The sequence below is a fragment of the Protomyctophum parallelum genome, assembly GCF_964188405.1.
Source record: "Protomyctophum parallelum genome assembly, chromosome: 12".
In the NCBI taxonomy this organism is placed as follows: domain Eukaryota; kingdom Metazoa; phylum Chordata; class Actinopteri; order Myctophiformes; family Myctophidae; genus Protomyctophum; species Protomyctophum parallelum.
Window position 1 is genome coordinate 11,466,407 of NC_139712.1, and position 22,736 is coordinate 11,489,142.

Consider the following 22,736-nt stretch of genomic DNA (forward strand, 5'->3'; position numbering starts at 1 on the left):
AAGGAGAGAAGGGCTCCAAGGTAACAGCCTCACGTACCGACACTGGGGAAAAACTACCTCACGTACCAACACTGGGAAAAACTACCTCACGTACCGACACTGGGGAAAAACTACCTCACGTACCGACACTGGGGAAAAACTACCTCACGTACCGACACTGGGGAAAAACTACCTCACGTACCGACACTGGGGAAAAACTACCTCACGTACCGACACTGGGGAAAAACTACCTCACGTACCGACACTGGGGAAAAACTACTCCATGGTTTTACCCGTAGTAAAAGTACCAATATTGCAATTTCTTTGCAGCTACTACGTTACAAGTAAAAGTATGGAAGTGAACATGTACTTGAGTAAAAGTACAAAAGTATCGGCATCAAAATGTACTTAACCCATTCTGACCTGAGATCAGATTCTAAAAAATGTCTTCTACATCCTGACAGTTTTCTCAAAAAGCTATGTTTCTATGTCAGTCGTTCTTCCATTTTTCCAAAAATAGCAGACCTTCAAGCTCGTAGCTTGTAGGTCTGCTACAATGTGTCACCAATGTGTCACCCTTCCATACCCCTCACCCTCAATGTGTCACCCTTCCATACCCCTCACCCTCAATGTGTCACCCTTCCATACACCTCACCCTCAGTGTGTCACCCTTCCATACCCCTCACCCTCAATGTGTCACCCTTCCATACACCTCACCCTCAATGTGTCACCCTTCCATACCCCTCACCCTCAGTGTGTCACCCTTCCATACCCCTCACCCTCAGTGTGTCACCCTTCCATACCCCACATGTCACCCTTCCATACCCCTCACCCTCAATGTGTCACCCTTCCATACACCTCACCCTCAGTGTGTCACCCTTCCATACCCCTCACCCTCAATGTGTCACCCTTCCATACACCTCACCCTCAGTGTGTCACCCTTCCATACCCCTCACCCTCAATGTGTCACCCTTCCATACACCTCACCCTCAGTGTGTCACCCTTCCATACCCCTCACCCTCAATGTGTCACCCTTCCATACACCTCACCCTCAGTGTGTCACCCTTCCATACCCCACATGTCACCCTTCCATACCCTTCACCCTCAATGTGTCACCCTTCCATACACCTCACCCTCAATGTGTCACCCTTCCATACCCCTCACCCTCAGTGTGTCACCCTTCCATACCCCTCACCCTCAATGTGTCACCCTTCCATACCCCTCACCCTCAGTGTGTCACCCTTCCATACCCCTCACCCTCAATGTGTCACCCTTCCATACCCCTCACCCTCAGTGTGTCACCCTTCCATACCCCTCACCCTCAGTGTGTCACCCTTCCATACCCCTCACCCTCAGTGTGTCACCCTTCCATACCCCTCACCCTCAGTGTGTCACCCTTCCATACACCTCACCCTCAGTGTGTCACCCTTCCATACCCCTCACCCTCAGTGTGTCACCCTTCCATACCCCTCACCCTCAGTGTGTCACCCTTCCATACCCCTCACCCTCAATGTGTCACCCTTCCATACCCCTCACCCTCAGTGTGTCACCCTTCCATACCCCTCACCCTCAGTGTGACACCCTTCCATACCCCTCACCCTCAGTGTGTCACCCTTCCATACCCCTCACCCTCAATGTGTCACCCTTCCATACCCCTCACCCTCAGTGTGTCACCCTTCCATACCCCTCACCCTCAATGTGTCACCCTTCCATACCCCTCACCCTCAATGTGTCACCCTTCCATACACCTCACCCTCAATGTGTCACCCTTCCATACCCCTCACCCTCAATGTGTCACCCTTCCATACCCCTCACCCTCAGTGTGTCACCCTTCCATACCCCTCACCCTCAGTGTGACACCCTTCCATACCCCTCACCCTCAATGTGTCACCCTTCCATACCCCTCACCCTCAATGTGTCACCCTTCCATACCCCTCACCCTCAGTGTGTCACCCTTCCATACCCCTCACCTCACCTCACCTCACCTCACCTTACCCACCTTCAGTGTTTCTGGATTTGCATTTTAAGACAAACAACGTTAATGAAAACTCCACGCAGTGGTATTTATTCCATCATCCGGTTGGCAGTGAAAGATGGCCTCGAAAGACACCGAAAGGCGTTTAATTCAATTTAGGAATGCGTGCGTGCGTGCGTGCGTGCGTGCGTGCGTGCGTGCGTGCGTGCGTGCGTGCGTGCGTGCGTGCGTGTGTGCGTGCGTGCGTGTGTGCGTGCGTGCCTGCCTGCTTTTTAATCACACACGTAGGATTTATTTGGAACATTGAACACTGTCTTCAGGGATATTTCAGCATGGTAGCACAGTTAACCCATTCTGACCTGAGATCAGATTCATACGAGGTTTCCACTGGACACACACACACTGGTCTGATTAACCCATTCTGACCTGAGATCAGATTATAAAAATGTCAGTCGATTTAAAAAAAATAGCAGACGTACAAGCTCATAGCGCGCCACTCGGTGGCGCGCTATGAGCTTGTAGGTCTGCTATTTTTCAATAGCTAAAGCACGACATGATGCTAACACCAAAAGGGGTTCCCGTTCAGAATGGGTTAATAAAAATTTAAAATACAATAATAGAATAGAATAAATGAAGACAAATAAAATGCATTTATACTGAATGGTATTATACTTGACCTTGAGTGGACAACTCAGTGGTCAAACTGCCGTAACTGTTTAATATATTATATTTATATAAAATAATTAATTTCAGGAGCCTGTTTTGAACATTGTCCTCAACTGGTTTAGAAAATATTCCTTTAACTTTGGACTTAATTTCTATATACCGTACAACAAATGTTTTTGCAAGAGCATTAAATTATGCAAACTTTGTCAATACGTCCTATTGAGAGAGGAGTAATGATCAGAATGCTACGTCTTATCGGTGGGATTGCGTGTTTTAACCCATTCTGACCTGAGATCAGATTCTAAACATGTTCTTCTACATCCTGACAGTTTTCTGAAAAAGCTATGTTTCTATGTCAGTCGTTCTTCGGTTTAAAAAAAAATAGCAGACCTACAAGCTCGTAGCGCGCCACTCGGTGGGGCGATATGAGCTTGTAGATCTGCTATTTTGTTCAATAGCTAAAGCATAACATAATGCTAACACCAAAAGGGGTTCCCGCATTAGCATTATGTCCTACTTTAGCTATTGAAAAAAATAGCAGATCTACAAGCGAGTGCCGCGCTAATCAACACTGCGTAGAAAAGGTTACCATGTTATTGACAAAGAATAAAACTTTGTCTTTTTATTTATTTTTTGTTGCTAACGTTAGCATGTGCTCCATGTCTTCAGGGCGAGTCCGGTTCAGAGGGAGCTCCAGGTAAAACCGGGCCTGTGGGTCCCCAGGGACCTGCAGGAAAGCCCGGTCCGGAAGGTCTACGCGGAATACCCGGACCTGTGGTAAGTTCCAAGAGACACACACACACACACACACACACACACACACACACGCACACACACACGCACACGTACATTGACCACCACCGCTGAAGCGTGACGACTGAAGTCATGGTATAATCCAGGGGTCAGCAACCCAAGATGTTGAAAGAGCCATTTTCGACCAAAAATAAATTCAAAATCTATCTGGAGCCGCAAATAAAATTACGCATTATAATGCAGCTTGCCAAGCTTTATTATCTCCTGGGTTGCAACGAAACTAGCAGAATTTAGCATGCTTTCCCTGGAAATGTCTTTCAACATTACTTTTTCTGTTGTTTGATAGCTTCTCACTGCAGATTAAACATACAGGCAGTCAATCTGCATTGGCTGTGAAGGCAAAAGCTCTGTCCACGAACTATTAAATCCTCTGTTTTTCGTCGGCTATCTTTATTTCTCTCCCTGTAGAAGCCATAGCGTAGCAGGCAGCAGCCTCACACACACCCACCGGTTTGTTTATAATAGACACCTGGCTGGCACGGCACTGAGTGTGTCGCATGCTATAAATTTTAGTTTAGTTAAGTTTCCAATTTTGTAAAAATGTGTAGAATAAATATTAAGACTGCTTGTCACGTTTGGCCTCCTACAGAAACCATAAATGGAAAATAATTTATTGCTACTTTTAATGCTACAGGGAGCCACTAGGGGTGTGCTCTAGAGCCGCCTGTTGCAGACCCCTGGTATAATCGATAGTCGCGTTTACCTTCAACGGTCACTTGTTTAGTTGTTTATATATTACCAACACACCGTTTTTTTCCCCATCGCTGTATCGTATCTGGGTGCTATATTAATCATCACGTCGTCCCAGAGCGTACAGGGGGGGGGGGGAGGACACACAAATTCATTATTCTCGGTCCGAGAGGAGTTATTAGTAGAGCTGGGACTCGATTAAAAAAAATAATCTAATTAATCAGAGGCTTTGCGATTAATTAATCTAGATTAATCACATTTTAATCGCATATCATTATTTGACCCGAGAACAGTGAGAAAGCAATTTTTTCAAATGGATTTTGGTATACTACTGAATCAATGAATAGTGAATACATGAGTTTAAGCAATAAAACATTGTTTTTGTAGTAATAGGGGTAATCATTCTTTATTGAATAATTGCACACAACTGTGCTGTAATCCACGCTACCATCGGATAGCCTTTTAAATCCTATTTCCAATCCACGGGGACAAGCAAAGTGATCTCAGCGGCTTCCCCCAGTCTGGTGAACTGTCTGCGGTGTCTGGTGGTGTTATTGTCTGAAGAGGACACGGACACTTGGTGCGCAGGTCCGTCTGAAAACTGTCCAGTGACAACGTTCCGCGGTGAAAAAAACAGTGCGATTAAAATGCGTTAATTTCTTTAATGCATTAATTGTTCTGTAGTTAATTAATGGCAATTAATCGCAATTAGTCCCGGCCCTAGTTATTATCAGGGTGGGCAACTGGCGGCCTGGGGGCCACATGCGGCCCCCACATTCACTTAATGAAGATGTTAATATCAGAATACTGATTGATTTCAGCTGTTTACAATTCCAAAACCCGCTTTAATTACTTCAACGACTAGTACTTATAATGACTAGTATTAACATGTTATTGTCTTTTTGTGTCCAATGTAGTTAATGTTAACAGTTAATAAAGTTAACAGAACTATAACTAAATGCATTTGTAAATTCAATAAAAAAGGTTATACTTTTCAGGATTCCAGTTCAAAAATAGCAACAAAAAAAAATCAGGTTTTCAATTCAAATATAGCAAAAAAATAGCCGATCTACAAGCTCAAAACGCGTCGCATTGCGACGCGTTTTGAGCTTGTAGATCGGCTATTTTTGTTACGACAGTAATACGCACTGTGGCCCAGCCCTGCTATAGAGGCTGTAATGCTCAGCTCTTCTGCGACTCTGGTCTAACCACCTTCCAGGCTCTCTTGAGAAACCTCATGTTCAGCTTTAAAAGCAGACTCGACGGGTCACATCATGACGTGATTAAAGGGATTGTGACATTAAAAAAAAGGTTTTGGAATTGTTCTTGTTTTTTTTTAGGTTTTCTAATCTCAATTGCACCCAAAAAACATGAACTTTTAACATTCAGTAGATTTTCTGTGATCTGGTGTTTTCTGGCTCAAACAGGTGCTCTGATTTGCCGGCAGTAAGTGACATCACTTACTGCAAATCCCATATATGTCAATGGGATTTGCCAGCAGATGTTTTCATTGTAGCTCAAAAGGCCCAAAAAACCCCAAAGAAAACTTCAGACCACAGAAAATTCCACTGAATGTTCAAAGTTCAGGTTTTTGGGGTGTAATTGAGGTCATAAAACCTAAAATAAAAAATAAAAATAAAAATAAATGAAAATGAATGTCATAAAACCTTTAAAAGCAGACTCGACAGGTCACATAATAACGTGATTGAAGACGTTGACTAATCCTATAGGTTTTTTTACGAGAGAGTTTTAGAGTTTTATGAACCAAGGTATTTATTTGTTAACTGTTTTGTATGTTTTTTTTAATTGCTGTTTGTCATCTACACTGGCTATACGGCTGTCAATAAAGTTTCATTCATTCATTCACTGTGACTCCGTGTGATTTTCCCGTAGGGGGAACAAGGACTTCCTGGAGCGCCCGGTCAGGACGGCCCGCCCGGACCTATGGTTAGTCTTCATCATCATCATCATCATTACATTTTAATATATTTTTTTATCCCACGATTTTGTAACCCATTTTTCACCCTTGTGTCAATCATCTAATGTGATCCTGGGCTCTACACACCCTCCACCAACCTAGTCCCCATGGGGACAAGGGGAGAACAACCTAGTCCCCATATATGGGGGACAAGGGGAGACCAACCTAGTCCCCATATATGGGGGACAAGGGGAGACCAACCTAGTCCCCATATATGGGGGACAAGGGGAGACCAACCTAGTCCCCATATATGGGGGACAAGGGGAGACCAACCTAGTCCCCATATATGGGGGACAAGGGGAGACCAACCTAGTCCCCATATATGGGGGACAAGGGGAGACCAACCTAGTCCCCATATATGGGGGACAAGGGGAGACCAACCTAGTCCCCATATATGGGGGACAAGGGGAGAGCAACGGACTTGAACTCATGCTTCCTTCATGCCTGAGTGTCCAAGTTGCTCCTTTACACCTGACAGGGGGGGGAGTTTCCCTGGTTGGACGTCGTAGCGCGTGGAAGGAACACGTTATTCCAACCTGTTCCTTTCCCCTCCATCAGGCGCCCCGGCTGGCCAGGGGGAGGCAGTATAGAGACCAGTTCCTTTCCCCTCCATCAGGCGCCCCGGCTGGCCAGGGGGAGGCAGTATAGAGACCAGTTCCTTTCCCCTCCATCAGGCGCCCCGGCTGGCCAGGGGGAGGCAGTTTAGAGACCAGTTCCTTTCCCCTCCATCAGGCGCCCCGGCTGGCCAAGGGGGAGGCAGTTTAGTTACATGGATTTTTTTAATTTGGATTGGAATGGAAGCCCAGCGAGCGTGTCTTCGGTGAAAGCATGCTCGCTGTGCACCGTTGAACAAACAGCCAAGCAGTGTTGTTTTTGGCAGCAAATTTCTATTTTAGTTTTAGTCATATAGTCTTTGGACTGAAACTTAATTTAGTTTTAGTCACATTTTAGTCACCTGGAATGTCTTAGTGTTAGTCTAGTTTTAGTCGACTAAATGTCATAAGATTTTAGTTGACTAAACCTACAGTTGATTTAGTCGACTCAAATGTATTTTTGCGGGTCTTGATGCCGTCGTAATGAGTGTTTTTACACTTGCTGAAAATAGCCGATCTACAAGTTGTGAGCTTGTAGATCAGCTATTTTCAGCATGCAACCAAGTGTAAAATGACTTATACTGGATCTCTTGTCCACTAGTCCCTTCCTAAAGTTTTTTATTTGTCAACGAAATTGTCAGTATATTCAGTCTTAGTTTTAGTCATTGTAGCTTAGTTTTCATTTAGTTTCCATTTGTTTTCGTCAGTGAAAATTGGTAGTCGACGGAAATCTTTCGTCTTAGTTTTAGTCGACGAAAACAACACTGCAGCCAAAAGCACACAAGCTCACAACACTGTACGCCAACGCTGCAACGCGCCAGCGTGTTGTGAGCTTGCAGATCGGCTCCGACCTCTGACCAGGGCCGGATCTACCATATGGGCACTTTGGGCACGTGCCCAGGGGCCCTTGGGCACCAGGGGCCCCTCAAAAAAAGAAAAAAAACATTTTTTTTCTTCTTTTAGTTGCACAGATCATTTCCCTGCTAATCCGAATGAAATAAATGGTGTCTAAAAATATTTGTGTTTTTTATTGTTATTGAGAAGGGCAGCTGAAAAGTGCAATTGTGTCAGCAGCAACAATGCGCTAGATTGGCTGCCAATATAACGGCATAAAACTGCCCCAAAAACGGCTACAAAACAGCAAAAATGTTGCTTGCACGTGAAGGGGGGGGCCCTTCTAGCTTCAGTGCCCAGGGGCCCTCAGAGGTGTTAATCCGGCCCTGCCCTCTGACCTCTCCTCTCTCACCCAGTCCTATTCATGGAGTTTTAACGTTGTCTACTCTCTCTGCTTCCTGTTCCTCTGCAGGGTCCTCCCGGTCTCCCCGGCCTGAAAGGAGACCCCGGCTCCAAGGGTGAAAAGGTGAGCGTGACCCCATCGACACACTGATTACATTCCCCAGTCCCAGACCCCCCCCACACACACACACACACACACACACACACACACACACACACACACACACACACACACACACACACAGAGGTCAGCGCGTTGACCTCTAATCAAAGGACACACTCGGTGACCATCAGCACAGTCCAGATTAACACATGGACGGGGTTGGCTTGTGGTGGCACACACTTTTGTTAAAGTTCGAAGATGAGTTACAATTTACAATTTAGGCATTTAGGCAGACGCTCTTAATCCAGAGTGATTTACATTAAGCAAGAACAAAAAGCATGGCAACACATCACATACATAAAAAGTAGTTGTCATGAAGCATGCGTAAGCTATAAGGACGTAACAGTGGGATATCTATATAATGAAACATATACATACTATACTATACTATAGTATGTATAGTTTATATTTATAGTTTGTATAGAGTTAGTCTTGCTTGACCATAACAGGTCTGTAACTCTTAAAGGTTTTATGACATTCATTTTCATTTATTTTTCTTTTTCTTTTTTCTTTTGGGTTTTATGACCTCAATTACACCCAAAAAACCTGAACTTTGAACATTCAGTGGATTTTCTGTGGTCTGAAGTTTTCTTTGGGGTTTGGAAGCCTTTTGAGCTACAATGAAAACAGGCAACACAGTGAAAACAGTGACATCTGCTGGCAAATCCCATTGACATATATGGGATTTGCAGGATCTTACATCACTTACATCACAAATCAGAGCACCTGTTTGAGCCAGAAAACCCCAGATCACAGAAAATCTACTGAATGTTAAAGGTTCATGTTTTTTGGGTGCAATTGAGATTAGAAAACCAAAAAAAAACAAGAACAATTCCAAAACCTTTTTTTTAATGTCACAATCCCTTTAAATGTGTACAAATGGAACCAAAATGGATCCGATTTGAACACTCAGAGTTATGGAGGGTCTTTGCAAATTACATTAGACTTGTTTAGAGAACCACTAGTAGTTGGACTCGTAGGGCTAAACCCCTTATCCCTAAACTTCCTTGCCTTTTTTTACTATTTTGCAAAACATTTTGAATAGTTAAAATGGCCAGTCTACACAAGCTCATTAACGTGTCAATGTAGATTGGCTGGTTGAACTATTCAATGTAGATTGGCTGGTTGAACTATTTAAAGGTATATTCAGTGATTTCACTCAAAAAACCTTAGGTTTCGTTTATGGCCTGGGACCCAGCCTTTCGTCCAATCAGGATAGAGAGTCAAAAACGAAACCTAAGGTTTTTTGACCCCCAGGGGTTAACTGGGGACAGGGAGGAACTCCTTATATGGTCAGCACACTCTATAGTAGAGAGGATTATCACAACAAAACAAAAAAATAAGTGTATTTGAATTAAGTGAAATCACTGAATATACCTTTAATGTAGATTGGCTGGTTGAACTATTCTAAAATGTTTCAAATGACATTTGAAGGTTTTGCGTTCTATTAAAGTTTCATTAAAATGTAGATTTTGTACGCCTCAAACCAAAACCACACGCACGCACACACAACACACACACACACACACACACACACACACTCAGTGGCGAGGCAGCTCGACTGCAATTTAATCTTCCAACAGCAACCACAGCAACGCTTTCAAATCAACAGGCCCTTAATTGTTGTTGTGAATCTTTTGTACTTTTGGACAGCGTTGACATTTTTTGTAATGGCAGCGAGACCGTCCAGCAATTTGTCCGTGGAGGGAGAAGGAAGGAAGAAAGGTCACTTCATGTTCGTGTCGGTTGAAGATTTCCTATCCAACGCCATTGTTCTCATCCTCTTTGTGTTTGTGTGTGTGTGTGTGTGTGTGTGTGTGTGTGCGTGTGTGTGCGTGTGTGCGTGTGTGTGTGTGTTCCTCCTGACAGGGTCACCCAGGTTTAATCGGTCTCATTGGACCCCCCGGCGAGCAGGGAGAGAAGGGAGACAGAGGCTTGCCCGGACCCCAGGGTACCCCCGGTGGCAAGGGCGATGGTGTAAGTAGTGATGGGTGGAACGATGGATGGGTCGATGGGGCCACTGCGGGGCTGTTTCGTGAGGCTGTTATTTGTCATATGCCAGATGTCTTTTTATTATTATTATTTTTTCAGTTCAACTTTTGGCTGCCGTATGCTACACTCTAGACTCTCGTTAGCTTACCGTTGACTTAGCTGTTAGCGCGGCGGAAAGAATGACTCGTCTCTCCTAATCCAGGGCACTCTCCGTGGTGATGAACGGATCGATTATGCTGGCGCTTCATTTCTGCTCCTCGTCGCTCTCTCTCCCGCAAAATATGAACGCTTTTTTGGATCATATATCTTTTTTTTAGTAGATTGTTTCCGGGTCGTGGCTTTCAGAGTAAAAGCACCTCAGACAACTCCGGGCCAACCAGAGCTCCTATTTTGAAGAACTTCCGGCACTGACTGTGTTTGAACACATTGTGTGTTTTTGCCTCGAGACAAACTCCGGTCGACACGACACCCGCCTGTCCTTTGTTTTCGTCGACTAAAACTAAGACTTAATTGTCCGTCGACTACCTTTTTTTTCACTGGCGAAAAACAAAATGAAAACTAAGCTACGATGACTGAAACTGAGACTAAATATACTGACGATGTTGCCATACCTCCAAAACTGGTGTCGAACTGAACGACCAATTTGAAGCTATGATTCCCTGCTTTCATTATGACATGAAAAAAACCAAAAATCCAATGGCAGTCCCTCAGTCAAATTTGGTCACATACTTACTGTATATGTTCTCAGCGATGACGTCATACAGTAACCCCAGCTGCTTTTCTGGGAGACGATGATAACGGCCTCTCTCCATCAATTAAAACATCCATCCATCAGTCATTTCACCCCCTCTTAATATTTCTAAGAAGAAATAATGTGAATTTCTGCTTCTATTAGGGGGGGTTGGGGGTGGGGGGGGGGGTCTCTCACACGAGGACCTTCATTCATTTTAACTCAAATCTTTGCTTCTGAGGGCTTCCTGGAACAACATATTTCCAGATTGGGGGGGTCGGCTGGGCCAAATACATTATAATTTCTGGGTGTCCTTGACATGAGATAACATTGAGCGCCATACTGATACAGAAACATGAGGTATTTCGACGTTAGATGTTAAATAAAATGTGCAGATTGAGTGTATAATGATGTGCTGTGCCCTAGTCGCTCACAGCCTGGGGGGGGGGGGGGGGGGGGGGGGGGGGGGGGGGGCTTATAGCGATGGGATGTATTAACCCATTTAGAACCTGAGATCAGATTGATACGAGGTTTCCACTGGACACACACACACTGGTCTGATTAACCCATTCTGACCTGAGATCAGATTAAAAAAAAAATGTCAGTCGTTCTTCGATTTTTCAAAAATAGCAGACCTACAAGCTCGTAGCGCGCCACTCGGTGGCGCGCTATGAGCTTGTAGATCTGCTATTTTCCAATAGCTAAAGCACAACGTGATGCTGACAGCAAAATGGGTTCCCGTTCAGAATGGGTTAACCCATTTAGACCTGACGTCGAAATTTTTAAGATTTTATTTTTTTATTTTTTTATTTTTTCCGGAAAAACCTCATGTTTCTATATCAGTGGTGTTCAATATCTCATGTCAAGGACCCCCAAAAATATATGAAATTGGCCCGCTGACCCCCCCATCTGAAAATGTGTTGTTTCAGGGACCCCCCCCCCCCCCCCCCCCCCCTCCTCCCAGAAGCAAAGATTTGAGTTAAAAACGTTCGCTCTGAAAAAGAGTATATTATATTCAAAGATTTGCACCACATGTTCATGATTTTTCTAAAAATAGCAGACCTATACAAGCTCGTAGCGCGCCACTCGGTGGCGCGCTACGAGCTTGTAGGTCTGCTGTTTTCCAATAGCTAAATTACAACGTAATGTTTAAAACACCAAAAGGGGTTCCCGCCCCAAAATGGGTTAAGTATCCTCAGATCAAGGCAAATGAAATTATAATGTGTGTGTGTGTGTGTGTGTGTGTGTGTGTGTGTGTGTGTGTGTGTGTGTGTGTGTGTGTGTGTGTGTGTGTGTGTGTGTGTGTGTGTGTGTGTGTCTATTGGGCAGAGCGCCCGGAGTGTGTATGGATGAATAAATAAATAAATAAAATGGTAATCTCTCAGTTTTACCATCTCTATTTTGAGCTCAGTTCCCTCCCTAAATGGAGTGGCGACATCACAGATTGGTTCTCTCGTCCAATATAGTCCCTTAATCCTAACATTTTAGTCTAGTTTTTAATTGTTGACGAAATTGCCAGTATATTTAGTCATAGTTTTATAGTCATGATGGCTTTAGTTTTTTTTTTTTTTTTTTACAAACCAAATAATAAAGAATAATCGAACACAAGTCAAACATACGAAACAATGAAAGGATGAAACAAAAAAAAAACAGAAAAACAGCTTGACATAACTACAATAGTACAGCATTGTTCAAGATAAGTGTAAGACTAGGCATGGAGAAGATCTGAAGACATGACTCGCAATACATTTCAGTTATATAAAGCTTTTTCTTTCTTTTTCAGACACAACAACCCCTACATGACACTTTTACAGACCCAACAACCTCTACACATACACTGAAACACCCACATACAATATCACAGAAGGCTTTTAGTTTTAATTTAGTCTTTTATGTCGTTTTTGTCAGTGACAAAAGGTAGTCATAGTTTTTGTCGACAGTATCAACACCGAATGAATAACCATCTTGGCTGGCATCACTTATATAACTATGGTGGTTTTCAACTCTATTTCACATCAAGGCCCGTTATTTAATGGGGAAAACAGTGGCTGATGTTCTGGTTTTGTCTCATATATACCCTATATTAAATTGTTTATAGGATCAATACAAGTAAATTAATACAATGCAACCCTTCCACAGTAGTAGCTTTATCATATTTTCGACTATTTTGCATATTTTCCTACATAATGCCTCATTTGCATATTTAAAAATGTAAAATTTGTAATACAATAAATCATTGTCTTCGTGTAAGTACAGTACTCAACTGGGGAAGTTTAATGGTGATAACAATCTAATATAGGTATGGTTTTATCCACTCAATTCATAATTAACGTTCCACTTTTGGAGCTCTGGCTCATGGACTAAGAACCACAAAGAACTGAACCGGTTCCCATTGGGAACCAACCGGTGGAAAAGAACTGAACCGGTTTCCCATTGGGAACCAACCGGTGGAAAAGAACTGAACCGGTTCCCATTGGGAACCAACCGGTGGAAAAGGGGCCAGAGTGTGTGGCTGATATCTGGTTCTGTGGCTGATGGTCTGGTTCTGTGTCTGATGTTCTGCTTCTGTCGTTCACAGGGCGTCAGTGGATCGTCTGGTCCTCTGGGACCCCCAGGACCCCCTGGTCTACCGGTAAGAATTTATTTATAGCGCTTTAGTGTGTAGTTCAGTGTGTGTTTGATTCGCTGACCCAGAGACCTCACAGTAACACTAAACGCTAACCTTTGTGTCTCTCTGTGTCCTGTCTGTGTTTCAGGGTCCCCAAGGTCCCAAGGGATCAAAGGGCTCTTCGGTGAGTACAGATAGATTCATTTTACACCTAAAAGTTCAATCCAGTTCTGTTCTGTTCCAGAGAATGACTGTGTTTGATATACGGTTGATAACCCTGGTGTTCCTGTTCTGGTATGGATGTGTTAATAACCCTGGTTTTCTCCACCCCGTGTTCCTCGTAGGGTCCCGCTGGTCAGAAGGGAGACACCGGTGTGCTCGGAGCCCCTGGTCCTCCTGTAAGTACTCTGGGATATATTTTATTCTGGCGGTCCTTGACATGAAATAGTGTGAGCACTAGAGACCTGCAAATGCATTATCCGCCCGCTATCCAACCGCATTAACGATATCATCCTATTTATATTAAAGGTATATTCAGTGATTTCACTTAATTCAAATATCACATATTTTTTTGTTTTGTTGTGATAATCCTCTCTACTATAGAGTGTGCTGACCATATAAGGAGTTCCTCCCTGTCCCCAGTTAACCCCTGGGGGTCAAAAAACCTTAGGTTTCGTTTTTGGCTCTCTATCCTGATTGGATGAAAGGCTTTGGGTCCCAGCCAAAAACGAAACCTAAGGTTTTTTGAGTGAAATCACTGAATATACCTTTAACCGCACCATCCGCCAACCGCGGTTATCCGCGGCTAAATCCGCCATCCGCAGGTTCTCTAGTGAGCACCGCTAATGTAGAAACATGAGGTTTTTCAGAAAACTGTCACCATTTAAAGAAGACATTTTGTAGAAGCGGTCTAAACGTGTTTTGACCTTGACCTTTCCAGGGCCCGCCCGGCGAGGTCATCCAGCCGCTGCCCATCCAGTCGCCCAAGAAGAGCAAGCGCTCGACGGCGGGCATGCAGTCGGACGCCGCCGCCATGACAGGCACCATCCTGGACTACGGCGAGGGCATGGAGGACGTGTTCGGCTCGCTCAACAACCTGAAGCAGGACATCGAGCGCATGAAGTACCCCATGGGCACGCAGAGCAACCCCGCGCGCACCTGCAAGGACCTGCAGCTCTGCCACCCCGAGTTCCCCGACGGTAGGTTGGCGTGCTGAAAATAGACGATCTAGGGGCACGGTGGCACAGTTGGTAGTGCTGTCACCTCACAGCTAGAAGGTCCTGGGTTCGATTCCCACTCGGGACACTGTGGGTGCTGGCGGCGTGTTTCCTCCTCAGTGCCCATACCCGAAGGCGGGGTTGGCGAAAGGGCCTTTCTGTGTGGAGTTTGCATGTTCTCCCCGTGTCCCCTAGGGTAGGTACCCTCACATGTTCTCCCCGTGTCCCCTAGGGTAGATACCCTCACATGTTCTCCCCGTGTCCCCTAGGGTAGGTACCCTCACATGTTCTCCCCGTGTCCCCTAGGGTAGGTACCCTCACATGTTCTCCCCGTGTCCCCTAGGGTAGGTACCCTCACATGTTCTCCCCGTGTCCCCTAGGGTAGGTACCCTCACAAAAACATGCAGTAATCCTGGTCTCTAAACTGCCTCCCCCTGGCCAGCCGGGGCGCCTGATGGAGGGGAAAGGAACTGGTTGGAATAACGTGTTCCTTCCACGCGCTACGTCCAACCAGGGAAACTCCCCCCTGTCAGGTGTAAAGGAGCAACTTGGACACGAAGGAAGCATGAGTTCAAGTCCGTTGCTCTCCCCTTGTCCCCCATATATGGGGACTAGGTTGGTGGAGGGTGTGTAGAGCCCAGGATCACATTAGATGATTGACACAGGGGTGAAAAATGGGTTACAAAATCGTGGGATAAAAATAAAAAAAATGACGATCTACAAGGCCACTTGTAGACTTGTGTGTGTGTGTGTGTGTGTGTGTGTGTGTGTGTGTGTGTATGCATATCCGTGTGCGTTCGAGCGCCCTACAGTTTTTGGGTTTCAAGATGCCCCTTCAATTGTCTCTTGAAACTTGATTGTGCTGACACCATCACATTTGTGATGACGCCATTGCCGTTTTTTTTTAGTGCTTTTGTGCTAAACTAATGCTTGGAATGGATTCAGCCTCATGAAAACCTACTAGTTTGACACATCACATGATGCTACTTAATTAAAGCATGATGAAATGTAGATGTTTTTTCCCTTATAGGTTGTTAAAGATGGAGTGCCGCCAATTTTGTATTTTTCCAGTTTTCCATGTGTCTATGAGGTGACAGTACTTCATTAGACACCCTGGAGTCGTTTTTATGTGCAATGGTGTATTAACTTTGTATTTTCTTCCTGGAGGCTGAACCCTTGACAGTCAAACGGGCCAATGAAGTAAACAGTAATATAGTGACACCACACTATCAGCCCCTCCCCTAACCCCTCCCCCTTTATCATACAACTACAGCTGTGGGTGTGGCTTCAGTTCAGGTGGATCACCACCCATCACCACCCACCAGGCAAACCAGGCATACTTAATGAACTGGTGGGCGTGTCCACATAAAAGCATGATTTTAATAAATACTGTACACTTTTTGGAAAGAAGTTATCCCCCCTTATATTATAATAATACCTGATGATCATGTTTTAGGGTGGAAAGAAATGGTGGCGCTCCATTTTTAATGTTTAATGTTGAAAATTGTTACTCAACATTTATAACATAGAACTTTGGTGTGCTGGGTTCACATTCTGTCAAGTGGACTCCATACTTCATTTTGAGACGTATATATTCACACCGAATAGATATCGATATTGAGTGTGTTTGATTCGTTCCTCCTCCTCTCCCCCCAGGCGAATACTGGATCGACCCCAACCAGGGCTGCTCCGGAGACTCCTTCAGAGTCTTCTGTAACTTCACGGCCGGAGGCGAAACGTGCATCTACCCCGACAAAAGGTCCAACGGAGTAAGTACCGCTCGGTCTCTACCAGATCCACCCCCTCCGTTCCCCTCTGTTCCCTTGGTCTCTACCAGATCCACCCCCTCTGTTCCCCTCTGTTCCCTTGGTCTCTACCAGATCCACCCCCTCTGTTCCCCTCTGTTCCCTTGGTCTCTACCAGATCCACCCCCTCCGTTCCCCTCTGTTCCCTTGGTCTCTACCAGATCCACCCCCTCCGTTCCCCTCTGTTCCCTTGGTCTCTACCAGATCCACCCCCTCCGTTCCCCTCTGTTCCCTTGGTCTCTACCAGATCCACCCCCTCTGTTCCCCTCTGTTCCCTTGGTCTCTACCAGATCCACCCCCTCTGTTCCCCTCTGTTCCCTTGGTCTCTACCAGATCCACCCCCTCTGTTCCCCTCTGTTCCCCTCTGTTCCCTTGGTCTCTACCAGATCCACCCCCTCTGTTCCCCTCTGTTCCCCTCTGTTCCCTTGGTCTCTACCAGATCCACCCCCTCTGTTCCCCTCTGTTCCCTTGGTCTCTACCAGATCCACCCCCTCTGTTCCCCTCTGTTCCCTTGGTCTCTACCAGATCCACCCCCTCCGTTCCCCTCTGTTCCCTTGGTCTCTACCAGATCCACCCCCTCCGTTCCCCTCTGAGCACTGTTGGTTTTCGTCTACTAAAACCTGGAACTCACCTTTGCTTTCTATGGCATAATAATACTAATAATAAAACTTTATTTGTATAGCACCTTTCATGACATGAAATGCAGCTCAAAGTGCTTTACAGAGCAATGGAGAATAAAAAAGAAAAGCAAGGCAACGACATTAAAAAACAAGCAGTAATGCAATACAGTGAGGACATGAATAACAAAAAAATAAAAGATCAATTAAAAGCAATGTTGTAGAAGTGGGTCTTAAGCTGAGCTTTAAAAATGTCTACAGAGGCTGCCTGTCGAAGGTACAGTGGGAGCTTCCATGCCGACGGCCCGTAGAAGCAAAAAGCTGCTTCCCCGTATTTTTTAGTTTCCATTTTTTTAGGCAAAGCGAGCAGGCCAGCAGTGGAAGACCTTAGGGGGGCGGTTTGGGACATATTTAGGCAGGCAGTCATGTAGGTAGGAAGGTGCGAGACCATTGAGAGCTTTATAGACAAGTCAAATAATTTTAAAATCAATCCTAAAAACAACCGGAAGCCAGTGCAGTGAAGCCAAAACTGGAGTAATATGGGGCCTAGGGAGCATGTGTGTGTGTGTGTGAGTGTGTGTGTGTGTGTGTGTGTGTACGGGTGCGTGTGTGTGCGTCCATTTAACAAAGGTGCAGACGATCAGAAATCAGCAGAGAGTGATCGACGTTTGCGCTGCTCTATGTCGTATTGAAGTGGACTCGGTCCCAGACTTTTTTTTCTCTCCCTGGAAATAAAAACGTCTGGGTTTCCGAGGCTACTAAAGCTTTATTACATGAAAAGGCTTGTGTTTTAACGTGCCCTGTGTGTGTCTTAATGTGTCCTGTGTGTGTGTGTGTCTTAACGTGTCCTGTGTGTGTTATTTCTTGTTCTCCACAGGTCAGATTATCTTCGTGGCCTAAAGAGATTCCAGGCTCGTGGTTCAGTGAATTTAAGCGGGGTAAAATAGTAAGTGTCCGCTTCTGTTTTTAAGCCACTCCAGCACTGTGTACACTTTGTCACGCACGCCAACCAACAGCGAAAACATCCGATCTACAAACTCACAACACTGTTTTCTCTACTTTAGGAAGTTTAGAAAGTTGTGGAAAGGCCACAATTACGAATACGAGGACAGTAGATCTGCTATTAACTAGGGCAGACCTCGATTAGTCGAATAGTCGACTAATCGATCGGAACGGGTCTCAGTCGACTGACCACCTCTTAGTCGACTGCCCCAAAAAATTGTATATAAAAATACAATATTTACAAAAATATACAAAAATATTGTATTATTCCACTAGGTCTGTGGGGGACATAAACACATTTGAACATTCTGACTGTTCAAATCTCCAATGTGCATCTGGAGTGTGTCTGCCTGTGTGGCAATGTGCCACTGCCTGTGACTTGAATCGCACAGTGTGCTGGCCTGATAGACTCCAGAATCTCAATCTCACCTGCTGTGCTCAATCTGGCTAATGACAAGCCTCTCAGTTGTTAAAAAAAAAGATTTGAACAGTCAGAATGTTCAAATGTGTTTATGTCCCCCACAGACCTAGTGGAATAATACAATATTTTTGTATATTTTTCTAAATATTGTATTTTTATATACTTGCTATACAATTGCTTAGTCGACTATTAGTCGACTAACAGCAAATTTATTCATCTATCAGTCGACTATACAAATCCTTAGTCGGGGACAGCCCTACTATTAACCCCTGGCCTACCGTTCCCGGAAAAAACGGATTATTGCTAAAAATACAAACCTGTCGTTCACGGAATTAACGGAATGTCAATCAATGTCAGTTATCGGGGGTTCAATGGAGCAAAAATGAGCATTTTTTCGCTAATATCACTAATGTTGGATGTAATTTACCAGAAAACAGCCGAAATCCGCGTGATCGTGCGCTATCGTGCACGCGCGCCGTCTCTATGTGCGTCGCTGTAAAAATGTGATATTTTGCGATGTTTTGGGGTTGATTTGAGGTTAATTTGACTTAGTTATGGAAAATATAGCATTAGCTTAGCAATCTGGACCAGCCAAGCTAGTGACTAGGGTCAAAATACTACCGGATGTCGTTGAACCGGAAGTGACTTAGGAAGATTCGTCTATTTTGGCCAAAATCAGCATAATGGTGCGTTCCCGCCATCTGGTGGCAATTCGAGAGAGTACACTAGCAATGAAAAAAAAAAAAAAAAAACATCTGTTCAAACCATCAGATCTTTCTATTAATGTTTAAATGATGAATTAAAAATATGCCAATTTGTTACCCAAACAAAAAAATTGGGATTGGTAGTCCAAGGGTTAACACTATTTCCTTCAATCAACAAATATCAATCATTCCTAAATACAATTTAGGATTCAAATAGTTCTATCGATGTCCCTTGAATATAAATTGAATCTGTTTATCCGAAAATCTAACATAATCCAAAAGTACGTCCTAAGACGGTAAACTTCCAGTTGAGTAAACAAACGTGTTTTTAACAATTTTAGCAGATATGCTCTTATATGCTCTCACACAGCACAAGGTAATTAATACATCAAATGCATAGAAATACTAATCTAGGATCATAATGGAGCTCTCAGCTTCTCTGCTAACGCCTGCTATTTGGAGCAGGAATGGATAGCGTTGCCAAGCTAACGTTAGCTATTGAAAAATATCAGATCTACAAGCTCGTAGCGCGCCACCGAGTGGCGCGCTACGAGCTTGTAGGTCTGCTATTTTTGAAAAATCGTGAAAATGTGGTGCAAGAATGAATATATATATATATAAATATATATATATAGCGAACATTTTTAACTCATATCTTTGCTTCTGGGAGGTCCCTGGAACTACATATTTTCAGATGGGGCTCCGCAGCCATATACTGATAATTCTGGGGGTCCTTGACATGAAATTGTTGAATACCACTGACATAGAAACATAGGGTTTTTTTTAGAAAACTGTCAGGATTTAGAAGACAGTCCTCGGGTCTAAATGGGTTAATCCATTTAGACGCATCTGTGTCCTCACCTTAATAGCTTTTAAACCACTTTAATTAACCACTATTTTAAACTGTTGAAAAACAGCAGGTATATATACAAGCTCAAAGATCTGCTACTTTTTTTAGCAAGTCATGAAAATGTGCCGCAAATCATTGAATATCTATAGTGGAGGGTCCCTAGAATAACATATTTTCAGATGGGGGTCCCGCGGCCGATTACACTACATTTTTGGGGACATATATAGAAACATAGGGTTTTTACAGAAAACTGTCACGATTCAGAAGACATTTAGTATAATCTGTTGTCGGGTCTCGACGGCTTAATGCCATCCTGCTCGCTGTATCTCATAAGCTCATAAGGTAAGCTACCTGCAATCTGTCTGTCAGGAAGTAAATGACGGGGAAACGGTGGATATTAAAACATAAACACAATGTTTAGAAGTTCCTCTCCTGACAGATGGGCGCTGTCTGGCTGGCTCCCCAAAGTGGGGTCCGGGGACCCCCAGGGGTCCTTGAGGGAGTTCCAGGGGGCTCCCCATGTAGCTAAATGATATAGTTTAGAACCAAATGGACACCTTATGGGTCTGTACCTCTGAGATTGTACATGTCATTCAATTATTTACATAGACACAAGGACAACACAGCAGACTTACATACAAGACAGTTACTTACAGAAAAACAACAACGAAGAAACAGAGAAAAAATAGAAGTGAAAGAGAAAATAAATAATGAATAATAAATAATAATTTCCAAGTGGTGCCACATGGGTTGTGTAATGCATGTGTGCACGTAACACATTTAGTGCCGGAAGTGCATCAAAATAGAAGCTCCGGGGTGCCAGAGTTGTCTGATCGCTTTTACTTTGAAAGCCATGAACCGGAAACACTTTCCTAAAAAAGTTGACTTTGCAAAGAGACCTCACATCCCCGATCATCTTAATATATTTTTTTACGCTCCAAAAAGCGTTCATATTTTGCGGGAGAGACGGATGAGGAGCAGAAATGAAGCGCCAGCATATCGATCCGTTCATCACCACGGAGAGCGCCCTGGATTAGGAGATACGAGTCATTCTTTCCGCCGCGCTAACATGGGAGTCAATGACAAGCTAATAGTTGCACTGAGCGTTAGCCTACGGCAAGCGAAAAGCGAAATGCCAAAAAAAGAAATTCTTATCTCGCCCTGCGTCGCTGGGACGTCGCTAGGACGTCCACAGACGTCGTAGGCACAAATATTTCGGGATCCTTATGACGTTCGCACACGTCCTATGTTTTAATTGTGTTAAGGTGGGCTCCGTCCTACACAGAATCAAATGCGCTCTTCGATGTGATCTGAGGGGGCCCATACCTCTACGAATACATCTGCCTTACTTTGTGTTTCATACTCGAGTCTCTCCTAGTGGGAGTAGTGACATTATTTGGGCCATCCACATTATGTGACCGGGGACAGTGGTTTGATATACAAGGGGGCCATGGTCATTTTTCAGTTCTTTACATATTATGAAACTGCACACTGTAGCATATGATGTATTGCTCATTGAAATTGCAATTACAATGACTTAATGACACTAAAACGACTTTCTGATGGAATAAAAACATTCTTTAACATTCCAACTGTGTTAATGTGGCTAAAAACGAAAACCACCAAAAAAAAATTAATAAATTGTATTTTGGTCAATTGTAAAATATCAACCCTGCCGACTTGTGGTTGAAAATACTGGCACTGGTTAAACATAATGTTCCGAGGGTATTTCATCTGTCTTCCACAAAATTAAGATACCAAGAATATAAATAGATCAAATAGTTTCCTATGAGCAGAGCTCAACTTTACATTTGGGTCTGCCCCCAACAGGTATAACAGAGGAGATTTTCTCAATTTTACTCTAATCTCCCCCTTCTCTCCAGTGTTGTTTTCGTCGACTAAAACTAAGACGAAAGATGTTCGTCGACTACCTTTTCCACTGAAGAAAACTAAATGGAAACTAAATTAAAACTACGCAATGGTGACTAAAACTAAGACTAAATATACTGACAATTTAGTCAACAAATAAAAACTAGACTAAAATGTTAGGAAGGGACTAGTGGACAAGAGATCCAGTATAAGTCATTTTACACTTGGTTGCATGCTGAAAATAGCCGATCTACAAGCTTGTGAGCTTGTAGATCGGCTATTTTCAGCAAGTGTAAAATAAGTAATTATGACGGCAACAAGGCCCGCGAAAATACATTTTAGTCGACTAAATCGCCTGTAGATTTAGTCGACTAAAATCTTATGACATTTAGTCGACTAAAACTAGACTAACACTAATACATTCCAGGTGACTAAAATGTGACTAAGACTAAGTGAAAACTATCCAGGAGACTATGAGTAAAACTGAAATAGAAATTTGCTGCCAAAAACAACACTGCTTCTCTCTAATCTCTCTCTCTCCCTCTCTCTCCTAACACAGCTGTCCTACGTGGACTCCTCGGGCGACTCAATAAACGAGGTCCAGATGACCTTCCTCAGACTACTGACGGCGTCGGCGCGGCAGAACTTCACGTACAGCTGCCACCAGTCGGTGGCGTGGCACGACCAGGCCGCCGACAGCCACGACCGCGCGCTGCGCTTCCTGGGCGCCAACGACGAGGAGCTGTCCTTCGACAACAACCCCTACATCCGGGCGCTCACCGACGGCTGCGCGGTGAGGACCAACGCCCACGCCACGCTCTCATTTGG

At 44.2% G+C, this 22,736-nt stretch overlaps 1 protein-coding gene across 1 annotated transcript in view; it reads left to right on the forward strand.

Annotated features, from left to right (window-relative positions):
• col11a1a (collagen, type XI, alpha 1a) overlaps positions 1 to 22,736 on the forward strand; it is a gene marked incomplete at both ends in the record, with an annotated part of 136,628 nt that overhangs the window by 112,173 nt on the left and 1,719 nt on the right. The window contains 12 exons of the mRNA XM_083777618.1: positions 1 to 20; positions 3,290 to 3,397; positions 6,017 to 6,070; positions 8,001 to 8,054; positions 9,963 to 10,070; positions 13,394 to 13,447; positions 13,572 to 13,607; positions 13,768 to 13,821; positions 14,364 to 14,622; positions 16,297 to 16,409; positions 17,940 to 18,008; positions 22,468 to 22,701. The exon at positions 1 to 20 is cut by the window's left edge and continues 34 nt beyond it. Of these exons, the coding sequence (XP_083633744.1) occupies positions 1 to 20; positions 3,290 to 3,397; positions 6,017 to 6,070; positions 8,001 to 8,054; positions 9,963 to 10,070; positions 13,394 to 13,447; positions 13,572 to 13,607; positions 13,768 to 13,821; positions 14,364 to 14,622; positions 16,297 to 16,409; positions 17,940 to 18,008; positions 22,468 to 22,701 (1,163 nt within the window). The remainder of the gene's footprint in view (positions 21 to 3,289; positions 3,398 to 6,016; positions 6,071 to 8,000; positions 8,055 to 9,962; positions 10,071 to 13,393; positions 13,448 to 13,571; positions 13,608 to 13,767; positions 13,822 to 14,363; positions 14,623 to 16,296; positions 16,410 to 17,939; positions 18,009 to 22,467; positions 22,702 to 22,736) is intronic.